At 46.1% G+C, this 12,859-nt stretch overlaps 1 protein-coding gene across 1 annotated transcript; it reads right to left on the reverse strand.

The window, feature by feature from the left end:
* Nucleotides 1-2,123: 2,123 nt before the first annotated feature.
* On the reverse strand, nucleotides 2,124-11,479 carry LOC124655593 (protein WHAT'S THIS FACTOR 1, chloroplastic-like). Its single transcript, XM_047194461.1, has 2 exons — nucleotides 9,580-11,479; nucleotides 2,124-2,352 (listed from the first exon to the last, which is right to left on the reverse strand). Exon 1 carries the CDS (start codon nucleotides 11,477-11,479, stop codon nucleotides 10,046-10,048), a length of 1,434 nt encoding a protein of 477 aa, XP_047050417.1. The 3' UTR covers nucleotides 2,124-2,352; nucleotides 9,580-10,045.
* Between the last annotated feature and the right edge of the window lie 1,380 nt (nucleotides 11,480-12,859).

The raw sequence follows: 12,859 nt of genomic DNA on the forward strand, positions 1-12,859 counted from the left end.
ATTAGAACAGAAAAGGCTCTTCCAGTCATTCCTCTTTTTGGTAAAATAAGGCAGATGATAATGGAGAAAATGGACTTGAGAAAAAGAATTGCTTATGAACTTTGCGGGAAAATTCTTCCTCGTGTTGTCAAGGATGAAAATGCTAAGAGCCGAGGATTACCATACGTCCACACATTTTATAACAAAGATCGTGACAATGTTGCACTTTTAGTTCAAGGTGTTGATAAGGACCTGCAACCATGGAAGCATGCATTGGATCTCACAAATAGAACATGCACGTGTAGGCAGTGGCAAATAACTGGTTTGCCTGTGTAGGCAGTGGCAAATAACTGGTTTGCCTTGCTGTACATGTTATCACTAGCATGAGAAATCCCAAGATGGAAGATTACATTGACGACTACTACTCAGTTAACAAGTTCATAAACGCATATGAAAATTGGGTGGGGCCAATGACAGATAGGCAGCAGTAGCTGAACGTAGAAGCCGAAGGTAGACCCTGGCTTTAAATTTTAGCCCCCTATTCTAAAACGTGCAGCTGGGAGGCCAATGACAAGAAGATACAAAGGATGGGAAGAAGGAGGAAAGGGATGCAGAATGGTCACATGCAAACGTTGCCATCAAAAGGGCCACATGAAGAAAACTTGCAATGAGACCGTGCTTGATCCTAATGTACCTCCACCTGCACCACCTAAACCGAAGAGAGTAAGGAACAGGAGCAAGAAAGCAGTTGAAGTTCAACCACAATCTAAACAGACTGAAGCACCATCTACACACATTGAAGCATCATCTCTGGATATTCAGACTACACCTTGAAAGCCCAGGCTCCATCCATGGATATTAGTAGCCCAATGACAAGAAGGTAATCATAAATGCATTTTTTTCACTAGTTTCATGCTAGCAAAAATGTTTACACCTGTCTTCATACTTTTCTGCAGCGGCAAGCGGCAATTAGATCTTGATTCTGCGACAATACAGGGAATGGGCACACCAACAAAACAACTTGTTTGTACCATTGATACCAACAATAGCCCTATGACAAGAAGGTAATCAAATATGCAAGTTCTTTTGCAATATTTACATGATGTTTGTTGTCTAATGTGATTTACATGTGTGTGATTATTGCAGCCCAAGAAACAATAGGGCTAGATGCAGCTGAGTCGAAAGTTGCTGCTAAGTCTAAAGCCATGAAGAAAACAAGTCGCAAGTTGGAGGTCAAAATCGCCAAAAAGTAAAGTTGAATATGGTTTGCTGTATGTAATACAGGATATATGCACGGTCTGTTACTTTTGCTAGTTGAACTTGAACATAAACCTATGTTTTAAACTCGCCATTTTGATTCTGGAACGCCATATATGTCCATGTTAATCTGCTCGGTTATGTTCAACCTGTCAATTTGTGGGCGGTGCTAAGCATTTTAAAGTGCGTTGTCAAAGTTCTTATTTTAATATGCCGATGTTGTTCGTAGTACTTCAAATATGGTCTGGACTGGGTCAAAATGCTGGCCAATTATTATTTTGCATCCGCCGGATACGTACGGACTAACAAGGCACAGAAAAACCTTTTTTGCATTAGAAACTCATACCTGGGCCCCAAAAAATCCGTTAAAGCTAAAGACGGCTGGTCCAAAATTTTAACTACCAAAAAAACCAATCTAAACCGGACGTGGATGGTTATCCTAAGCAGAAAAAAAATCAAACTTTCCTTTTTGGGTCACATGGTGTGTTCTGGCAAACGTACCGCGAAATTATAATGGTACTACGCAAAGACATATTTCGGTGGTGTGTTTTGGCAAAGACCGAAAAATAACGGTGTCCGCCAGCAAATTTTCCCAAAAAAAGACCCAAACGCTGGGAAGACAAACTGTTTCTAGTTTTTAGTTTTCAGTGACAACTTTGCATCCTGCCAAACCAAGCCAAAATATTTCTATTTGAATTTTTCGTCACAAGGCATGTTCCATTCTAGTGCATTCTATGAACTTAACTTTTGAGATTTCGTCATTTAGGTGCATGATAACTCATACTGAGGAAAAGAAAACAGGACTTGTAAGGACAAGGAAAATGCGAGGATCTTAATTTGGAACAATTTTTTTAAGAAGAAACTAGCAAGCTTGTAGTGATAACAGCCTTATATATAGGTTCCATATTTCTTAATTACAAGCTAGGCAAGAAGATTTACACATCCCAAGCTGAAAGGTCCTTTTAGAAGTACAATTTATTGGTTGAGCATCACAAGTAACAAGAACATACCTTCCATCTTCAGCTTCACCTTCCTTACCAAAGCTCCCAAGTCATGCACTAATACTTCTGGCTACTGTAGATAGCTGAGAAGAATGCCTCTGTGCAATTTGTAATCCTGATTAACAGCATGGGCAAAATCTCAAGAGAAAGCGTTGCACTTTAATTAGGGGACAAACTATCAGGTGCTTCTAGCCTTGAGGTGCTCTCCATGCTCCAAAATAACCCCATCAAAGTTGTGAAAACAAAAACCTAGTTTCGCCTATGATAGAAATTGTCAGATTTAAATGCAGCTTGTGTCTCATGAAACAAAATACATATAGATTCAAAGTGAGCAATGAATTCTGGTCCATTACTATTATCAGCACAGGAATTTTTCTTTTATGCGTGAATCAAATTTCAGTCTGAAATTTTATATCATACAATAAACACATGTTCGGTATATGTGCACCTGATATGTTATCGAGCAGTAAGCACCAAGTGGTCAAATTTCAGTGGATCATCTGCAGTGGCGGACGCAGAAAAAAATTGGAGGGTGGGCACACCTCAAAAAAAAAAATTACACTCCCGTGATTGTAATAAAAGTTTGCCAAATAAACAATATAAAAGGCCACTCGACCAGCAACATTGAAATTTAATAGATCTATATATCAAATATGCACAATTACAATACAAATGTTCAAAGGCGAGAATAGTCTTACATGACAGAAATATAGCATGCATTTTTTAGTTGGGAAAGTATCTTCCTGTATTCGGTTTATAGACACAAGTGAGATTTTTGTAGTCTTACATGATGGAATATAGCATGCATTTTTCTAGTTGGGAAAGTAATATTTTCTATATTCCCATTATAAGTGATTTTGTAGTATGTAACTATTTTTCTAGTTGGGAAATAAATTGGGCAATCTTTTCTATTCCCGTGATCGGTTTCTATATCAAATTATCTCACGCTGTCACGCAAAAGATTCAAGTCAATCTTCTATTCAGTATTCACTAGCCTGCTGCAGCTAGCTGCTACCACTGCGACTGCTCCGATCTTGCCTGGGCCCAGCGGCGAGTGGCCGAGCGCCTCTGCGCCTGGGCAGCCAGAACTTGGGAGAGAGTCGAGAGAAAAGCTGGATGGAAGCCTGGAACGATCAATAGGAAAAAGACCAATTGGTCCACGTTCTGCAGCAGTAGATCAGGGGTAGTAAAGAAATTTCGGAAAATTTAGGGTGGGCCACGGCCCACCCGGCCCACCCTGTGCGTACGCCCATGATCATCTGCATGTCCAAAGTGTTGAGCCTTTCTTACCGCTACTAGATGCCATGGTTTTCGAGTCGCGACTCAAAAGTGAGTCGCCAAACCCTGCGACTCATGTATAGTCAACCAAAAAACATGTATAGTCGCCATAAGTCGCGAGTCGCCGCCATTTTTGGAAAACGACTCTGCGACTATACAGCGACTATACAACGACTATACAGCGACTCAAAAACCATGCTAGATACATGAACAAACATAAAACTACATAAATATATCGTTCTTTTATGATAACTAGTAGGTGCTCTATCTGTTCATTATAGTAGAAATCCATAAAGACATACTCAAACTCATAGACGCCGAAAACCGGAAATCTCGTTACCCTTCGAGAAACAAGGCTGCCAGCCAAAACAATTTGGTTACATTTGAATTTATTCTTCAGAAAAACATGATTAAGTAGAATACTGACGGAACTTTATACACAAAGATTGCTCTGCTATGGTGGTTAGCCTCTCAAGGTAGGCCAGCGAGGTCGCGGGTTCAAGTTCCACTCATTAAATAGCAAAAACGTAGGATGTCTTACAGTAAGAAGGGACTACGGAAATCACGTTACCCTCCGAGAAACAACGCTACCTGCCAAAAAAAAATCATCAGAAAAACATGATTAAGTAGAATACTGACGGAACTTTATACACAAAGATTGGTCTGCTATAGTGGTTAGCCTCTCGAGATAGGCCAGCGAGGCCGCGGGTTTGAGTTTCACTCATTAAATAGCAAAAACGTAGGATGTCTTATAGCAAGTACAATAAGGTTCAGTCAGCTGGCTATAAAAAATAAAATACTATATCTATGCTTAGTTGGAGGAGTGGACTCTTATGCAAGAACGTGCTCCTATGCACTTTGTGAGAGTGAAAGGTGAACCAGATTTTAATAAAGTGGTACATCTTTGGAGTCAACTATTGTACATGGTGGCTATAAGTTGGCTATTGATTACATGGCAATCCACTATAGCCAGCAGCTAGCTACACTATTGTCCTTGCTCTTACAGGGAAATCGAACACCCGACCTGCAGGACGAAAGGGAGATGGCCTAATCACTCAGCCTAGAAACCACTTTAGTGAAATTAGGATAGTTATTTTTTAAAAGGTTTAAATTTTTTGAATTCAAAATTTGTTTTAATTAATTCGTTCGGTAAATTACCGAGATTTCGCGGTAACCGTTAATTCCGGTGCCCTCTGATACCTTCTATGCCAGTGCATATCAAATTCATATCCTTCGTGTGCATTCACAACAAATAATGCACAACCATTTTTCTCAAAAATAATGCACAACCATGGACAATATAAGACATAGGAGTGAATGAGAAAGAAGTTCGTCATAATTTGCTTAGGAAGCCTTGCTCCTTATAAAAGATTTATTAGATAGCCAGTAACATGAAGTCATTGATCATGCGGTACGTTAATAGCTAAAAAAATCCTTGGTTATGAACCTGATCCTTGGGTAGGTCTATCATTATGTGAGCTCTATCACTACTTCATAAAAATGATGAATATTCTTAGCTTTCTTATCTTTCAAAAGGACGAAACTTACTGCTGATGTGAACTCTGTACCAATATCAAGGTGGTGCACATAGACAACACATAGTTATGTCCCTAGAAAGAAAAGGCGAGTTAAGTAGAGCCAACACATAGTACTATATACATAGCATTCCCCAAATAGCATTGTGCATATCTATAAGACCTAAAGGCTTGGAAGACAAAGCGCTTCTAGTTTTTACTTTTCAGCAACAACTCTGCAACCTGTCAAACCAAGTCAAGAAATTCTGTTTTTGAATAAGGTGTTACAAGGCCTGTTCCATTCCCGTGCAAATACTATGAACTTAGCTTTTGAGAGTTCATCATTTAGGTATAGGAGAACTCAATGAGGAAGATAAAACATGGCTTAGAAGCAAGGAAAACCTGAGAATTATCTGAGGACAACCATGTGAGGACCTTAACTGGAACTTAAAAGTGCAGCACGGCCTTGATGCTCACGTAGAACAGCTGAGGGTGCCACACCAACAGCACATGTAGCCGGTTGGGCAGCCCGAAGTCCCCGCGGAAGTGCATGAGGTGGTCCACCAGCGTCCGCTTCTCCACCATCATCGCTCAAAACCTGCCGCACCACCACATACGCACGCCGCTCAGCCATTTCGAGGCTCAGCGGGCACCTGTTCCTCGCGTCTTCAGGGAATGGCTCGCGTCTTCAGGGAATGGCTCAAAAGGGGAGACCTCGGGTAGGCTGTGGAACCACCCGAACATCGCCAGATGAGGAGTTGAGCTTGATGTCAGGTGCTGTAACCGCTACTTTGAGGACAGCGGGCACCTGTTCCTCGGAGTAAAGTGAAAGCATGCTAGCAACCTCTGAACCTGGAGGAGACCAGATCCTGGCCCCGCCATCGGATGAGAGCATGAAAGGGTGATCACGCTCCTTTGGTGCTGGTGGCTGGAGCGCAACATAATCAACCACCAGGAGAGACGCCCTTGCTGTGGATGAATTTCAATTCATGATCCCACGCCATACTGAAGCATGGAGAAACCATCTCAAGAAGGAACCTAAGCCGTCCATTAGGATCAAAGCTGGAAACCCCCATCAACTGATGTGACTAAAATGAAAATACATGGCACCTTCCAAGAGGATGAGATCGGGAGGCTGGGGGCCTATCGGCCAAGACTGCACCGAAGGCACTATTTTCGCCATGTGTGCGTGAATTCCTGAAGCTGCTTAAGCACTACAATCTGGCTATTCCAGTTGTTGACTAAATAATCTATGAATTTCAGGCGGGTGGTCTTCAGCAATTGCATTGTGCTTAAACGAGCAACTGAGACGAGCTCCTGACCTGTGACCTGTCAGGACTGGACCTCTAGTCTTCCTTCAGGCAAAGTTCCTTCTGCGCATGGCGTTAACTCAGAATTGTGACATGCCCTAGGGCCTGTAACAAACCAGCTCACGAGCTGGCTGTGTTGCGTGCCGAGAGTAACCATGGAAGTCAAGCTTTATGGCTGAAGTGCAACACTCGGCACTTCTAGCCTTGCGCTGCTCTCGGTGCTCCAAAATAACCCCATTAAAGTTGTTGATTAAAAACACTAAGATTCAGCTATGGTACAAAATTTCAGATTTCAATTCAAGTTACGCTTCGTGAAACAAAATAAATAAAAAAGCATACATTTTCAAACTGAGTAATGAATTCTGGCCAGTCACCACTGTCGGCACCAAAATTGTATTTTGTTGTTGTTGTTGTTGTTGTTATTATGATTCAAATTGCAATCTGAAATCTTATGTCATGTGCGTAAATACATGCTCAGTATATGTGCACTTGATACGATATCGGGCAGTAAGAACTGACTGGTTTCGCAGGATGCAAAGTTGTCGCTGAAAAGTAAAAACTAGAAGCAGTTTGTCTTCCAAGCGTCCTGGGTCTTATAGATATGGACAGTGATATTTGGGGAACGCTATGTATATAGCACTAGGCGATGTTGGCTCTGCTTAACTCACCTTTTCTCTCTAGGGATATAGGTACAACGTTTCCAACCTTGCATCTCCCTGTTTTGACCATCCTCAACATGACCGAATCTTCTCGTATCCACATTTCAGCTGAGCGAAGCAAGAAATGACTGGATGGCTGGTACCTCATGATGATTTGAGAGAATGATGTAGAGATTGCCAGAAAAAAGCGGGCAAATTGGTCTGTATAATAGTGAAGCACAGGGCTAGCTGATAAGGTGGAGTAGGAGGGAAATGCACGGTGGCAGTGTCATGAGTTGGCGAGTTTGTGTTGTAGTCATGGCGATCCATCAGTAATTCCAGATGCCTTCTATGCCCATGCATATCAAATTCATATATTTAGGGTGCATTGACACAACAAATAATGCACAATTGTGGACTACATAATTCTAAGGCATCGGAGTGAAATGAGGAAAAAGTTAGTCACCATTGCTTAGGGAAGTCTTGCTTCTTATAAGAGATTTATCTGGTAGGCAGTAACATGAAGTCATTGGTCATGCGGTACGTCAATAGCTACAAATTCCTTGGTTATGAACTTCGTCCTTGGGTAGGTATGTGGCTGTGTGAGCTCTATCACTACTTCAAACAAGTGATGAATTTTCTTAGCTTTATTATATTCAAAAGGACGAAATGTACTTCTCATGTGAACTCTGTACCAGTATCAAGACGATGAACCTAGCCCACTCCTAGTTATGTCCCTACAGACAAAAGACGAGTTAAGTAGGGACGTGAATTTTGGGCTCATGGCAACCAGCCCCCCTGGAATCTCGGCGGTAGGTGGGAGCGTTGAGATCAGTGGACAATGTAGTAGGAAAATTGCCATGTAAATCGATATTGTGGCTATACGGGTTGATAAAGAAAAATACGGAGTGTGTACGCATTAAATGGGCTGGTGTATCATGTGTCTCGTTGGTAACAATCAATGCATCTCCATACAGCCCAGGCTAAGATCTACCTAGGTCGGGCCCTCGGGAACTGATATGGATACCATCATCTTGGACAATCTGCTTCGGCGATGAGGAGGAACTAGGCAACCGCAGATTTGTTGAGGATAATGGCCATGGGGGAGAGCAGCTCGGGAGGATTCTGACAAGGGTACAGGTGAGTGGAGCGTTGAGTTCCTGTACGTGAATCATACGACGTAGAGGATGCCTTTCGGTAGAAATTTCAACAGTGCTTTGAATGTACAGTAGTAGACAGTCTCCTGTACGCGAATCTGCTCGGACAATCTGCCTTGCCAATCTGCTCGGGCGACAAGGAGGAACTAGGAGCTAGTTTGGTTCGTGTCCACAGCTGTGTGCCTGGGCAAAACTGCTGCCTGACCTGAACTCGAAATCTGGAAAAAAAATTGCCTGGTCAGGAAGCCTGGACTGAATAGCGTTTGGTTGGTAGCCGGTCTGGAGCGGTATTAGTTTTAAAAAAAACAGCCCATCATCTCACCTAAGGAGAGCTATTCCTGTAAAAGCAAGCCCAGGCTGCTGTCTTCCACCGCCAGGCGAGCGAATTTGAACACCTGGACCAGGCTAATGATCTCTCTGGCTTCTCTAGCCAGGCTAACAACCTTCCCTGCTGTCCCAGGCCAGGCTACCTCAGGCAACTCCAGGACATGATCCAAACGAATTACTAGCAACTCCCAGGGACGCTCCAGGCCAGGCGTGAAGTCACCAGGACACAAACCAAACTAGCTCTAGATGACTAGGCAACCACAGAATCTTCTCGGACAATCTGCTTGGGCGACGAGGAGGAACTAGGCAACGAAACGCGTCAGCTCTGGATGAGGATCTCTCAATGGCCGATGAGGAAGAAAGAGGTACAGTTGTTGACAGGCTAATGTAGACTGACTTTGACCCAAGCAAATAAAGAGGGGCCGGATTTTTCAATGCTGACCGTCCATATGGAGGGTCCATGCCACATTTGACAAGGGATATACGACCACATAACGAACTGAATATTTTGGATATGAATACAGCGTATGCGTATGTATAGTGGACAGCCAGATATTGTGGATGGGCAGTTGGATACAGGGGGTTGTCATCCCTGGGTTCTCCATCTTAATTCTCAGTTGAGTAGAGCCAACGTCGAATAGTAGTACTATAAGCACGGTCCATTTCTATAAGAGCCAAAACACTTGAAAGAGAAACTGCTTCCAGTTTTTTACTTTTCAGCGACAACTCTGCATCCTGCCAAACCAAAGCCAAAACATTTTGTTTTGAACAAGGTGTTACAAGGCATGTCCCATCTCCGTGCAAAATACTACGATCTTAGCTTTTGGGAGTTCATCAGGTATAAGAAAACTCATAATGCGGAAAATAAAACATGGCTTATAAGCAAGGAAAATGCGAGAATTATCAGAGAACAACAATGCAAGGATCTTAATTTGGAACTAAAATTTTAACAAGAAACTTTAATGTGTGTGGAGATACAAGTCTTATATACGGGTTTCATATTTATCATTCTTAATCAGGTCAGTTCAAGCCAGCAAGAAGGTTTACACATCCAACGGTGAAAGTTCCTCTTATAAGTAGAATTTGATGGGTGAACGTCACAAGTAACAAGAACATACCTTCATCTTCATTACCAAAGCTCCCAAGTTATGTACTTTCTGGCTAATGCAGATAGCTGAGGAGAATGGATTTGAGCAATTTGTGGTCCTCAATAACAGCCTGGGCAAAATGATATGTTCTGAACACCCGTGAGTCCGTGACCAAACATCATGCTCGCTGCCCCAGTCCCTCTGCCACAACTTTCCTCACCCAAAACTCCTCCATGTCATCCGATTCAGCATCGTCTCCATAGTCCCCCTCGATTTCACCTCCATCACGAACCTCATTCCAGTCCTCCCCAGGGACATCATCAAATTAGTCCGCAAGCAACAAAATACCTTTCACCTTCATTATCAAAAGCTCTCAAATTATGCAATAATACTTCTGGGCATCTGGCTACTGTAAATAACTGAGAAGAATGCATTTGAGCAATCAGTGGTCTTTATCAACAGCCCAGGCAAAATTTGCCTAGCACATCGACACTCCTCACCAAACATCATGCTCAGTGCCACTGTCAACCAGCCCTTGTGCCACAGCCTTCTTCACCCAAAACTCCTCCATAGCATCCGATTCGGCATCATCTTCGTCGATCCCACCTCCATCACCCACCACATTCCAGTCCTCCCCAGTGATACTATCTCCAAACAAGTCTGCAAAATCACCATCCAACTCAGACGAACCCTCTGCTACATTGTCATCTCCCTCATCATCCTCATCACTGTCGCCATCAACCGCAAACACACCATTCCTGTCAGCCCGCCTGATCCGCTTGCCCTCCCGGACAAGCTCCTCCAGCCGATCCCTGCCAACGAGCATGGCATCCTCCACCAGAAGCCTCCCCTCGTCGTCGAAGGCCTCCACCAGGAACACCGAATGCCGCACGCCCTTGATGCTCACGTAGAAGAGCTCAGGGTGGCGCACCAGCAGCGCGTGCAGCCGGTTGGGCAGCCCGAAGTCCCTGCGGAAGTGCGTGAGGTGGTCCACCAGCGTGCGCTTCTCCACCGTCATCGCCAGCACCTCCCGCACCACCGCGCAGGCACGCCGCTCCGCCATCTCCGCGCTCGCGTCTTGAGGCAACGGCTCGAACGGGGAGACCTCGGGCAGGGTGTGGAACCGCAGGAGGTAGTCCCGGTGCGCGCGGCGGAGGTTGAGCCCGCGCCGGAGCGGGAGGTGCGGGAACCTCCGCGGCCGGTCGATGAGGCGGTCGGTCTGGGCGGCGGGGCGGAGCGGCGGTGGGAGCGGCGCGGGGGGCGGCGGCGGGGGGTCGGCCAGCTGGAGCGCGTGGCCGTGGAAGGCGAAGAGGTCCGGGTGGCGGGGGCAGAGCGTGGCGCGGAAGTCCATGGCGAGGCCCAGGTCGGGGGCGATGTGGGCGAGCTTGGACACCAGGAGGCTGCGGCGGGGGGTCATGAGGAGGAGGCGGTGGAGCTTGGCCGCGAGGTCGGCCCCGCGCCGGAGCGCGGCGAGGTCGGCGGCGAGCGCGTGGGCGGCGGGGGTGAGGCCGACGGCGAGGGTGGAGAGGGAGGGCGAGAGGGGGCTGGAGGTGGGGGCCTGGAAGAGGCGGAAGAGGGTCGGGTAGCGGAGCACGAAGGGGACCAGCGGGCGGCGGCGCGGGAGGCCGAGGAAGCCGCGGCAGCGGCGGAGGACGCGGAGCGGGAGGAAGCCGCGCGGCTTGGAAAGCAGCAGGGTGAGGAGCTTGCGGGCGAAGCGAAGCCGGTTCGCACGCGCCGCCTGCCGGTCCAGCGCCGGGCAGCGGACCAGCTTGGGTGGCGGCAGGGGCCGCAGGGCCGGCGCATCCGCAGCCGCCTTGGCGGCGCATCGGACGGTAGGTGTGGGGGCGGCGGTTTGGCGGTGGAGACGGCGGGGGTGGAGGGGTTGCGCGGAGAGGAAGGAGAGAGAGGAGGGCGCCATGGCGAGCCCCATGGCGGAGGGAGAGGAATGCTGGGTGTTGAAGATACTTTTTTTTGCCGCTGAGGATGATGCGGTGCAAATGCGTAGTTTTCTTTTCCTTCTTTTTTTTAGGACATGGCTACACAACAACCCCTAGCACTCTTTAGTCTTAGGGGGTGCCACGTAACAACAACCCGAACAGTTTATCTAACCTAGACGTCTGGCGACTAGGGTTTTTGCCTCATGCGTCGGTGCTGCGCCAGCGGGGAGTTCTTCCTCTTCGGTCGATCTGTTTACATGCGTCTTCTCTCGGCGTCTGGGGATGGCGTCCTCTCAAGCGAGTGCGACGAATCTTGCGTCGGGTTTGGGGCTGAGGAAGCAAGGTGATCTGGACGACATGCTGATGCGTTTGGGGATAGATGAAGATGAAATCAATGATCTAGACTTCGAGGATGAAACTGATGTCCCGAAAGAAGGTATGAAGTGGACGGCTTTAGCTAGGGTTCATACTGCAAATCCTTTTAGCATGCAAACCTTTGAACATCATATGCGTGTTGCTTGGAGCCAGGCGAAAGAGATCATCTTTACCCCTCTAGAGGATAAGCTTTTTTCCATCCAGTGTTCTTGCCTCGGCGATTGGATCAAGGTGGAGCAAGGGGGCCATGGTTGTTCCGTCAGAACGCAATTTCAATTGAACCTTATGATGGTCTTGCTGCGATTGATTCTATTGATTTAAACTTCATTACAGTGTGGATACAGATTCATAAATTGCCAATTGGATGTAGGAACAAAGGCTTGGTTAAAAATCTGGTAGAGAAGAAAGTTGGGAAATTTGTTTCGTTTGAACTGAAAGTGCAAGGTGTTGAAAATTTTGTCAGAGTTAGAGTTTGACTGGATGTTCGGAAACCACTGGCAAGGGTAGTGACTATCTCACGCGATCGTCAAAGAGAATTCTATGCTGTGAAATACGAGAAGATCCCTAAATTATGCGGGGTTTGTGGTCTGTTTGGACACATACATACTGAGTGTGGTACTGGTGAGCATGACGAAAGTACTCTGAAGTAGGGGGATTTCATCAAGGCAGACTTTGAAACTTGGTATGGTCGATCTGCGAATGGGAATAGAGGGGGTTTTGGAAGTGGAAGAGGTCGGGATCCGTCTGGTAGAGGGCGTGGTATGCTCGTCCGTGATGCTAATATCAGTTGGAGATTCAATGCGATGCACAGTCCAGAAGATGCTAGTGCTGACTTGGAGGATACAGGGACAAGTTCGATCAAGACAGGGGTCCTAGTACAAGATGGGGAGCATCCTGGTTTGGCAGCGAAGAGGGGCTTAAACTTTGAGGAGGAAGCTGCTAGTGGTGCTTTATTACCACATGTGGCGGGTAAGGTTGGGGATCCTAATGCTATGGTC

Source organism: Lolium rigidum, chromosome 5 (genome assembly GCF_022539505.1).
Source record: "Lolium rigidum isolate FL_2022 chromosome 5, APGP_CSIRO_Lrig_0.1, whole genome shotgun sequence".
Taxonomy (NCBI): Eukaryota; Viridiplantae; Streptophyta; class Magnoliopsida; order Poales; family Poaceae; genus Lolium; species Lolium rigidum.

Excerpts from the sequence above, each read along its gene's own strand:
- LOC124655593 (XM_047194461.1), bottom strand. The coding sequence starts at position 11,479 with ATGGGGCTCGCCATGGCGCCCTCCTCTCTCTCCTTCCTCTCCGCGCAA.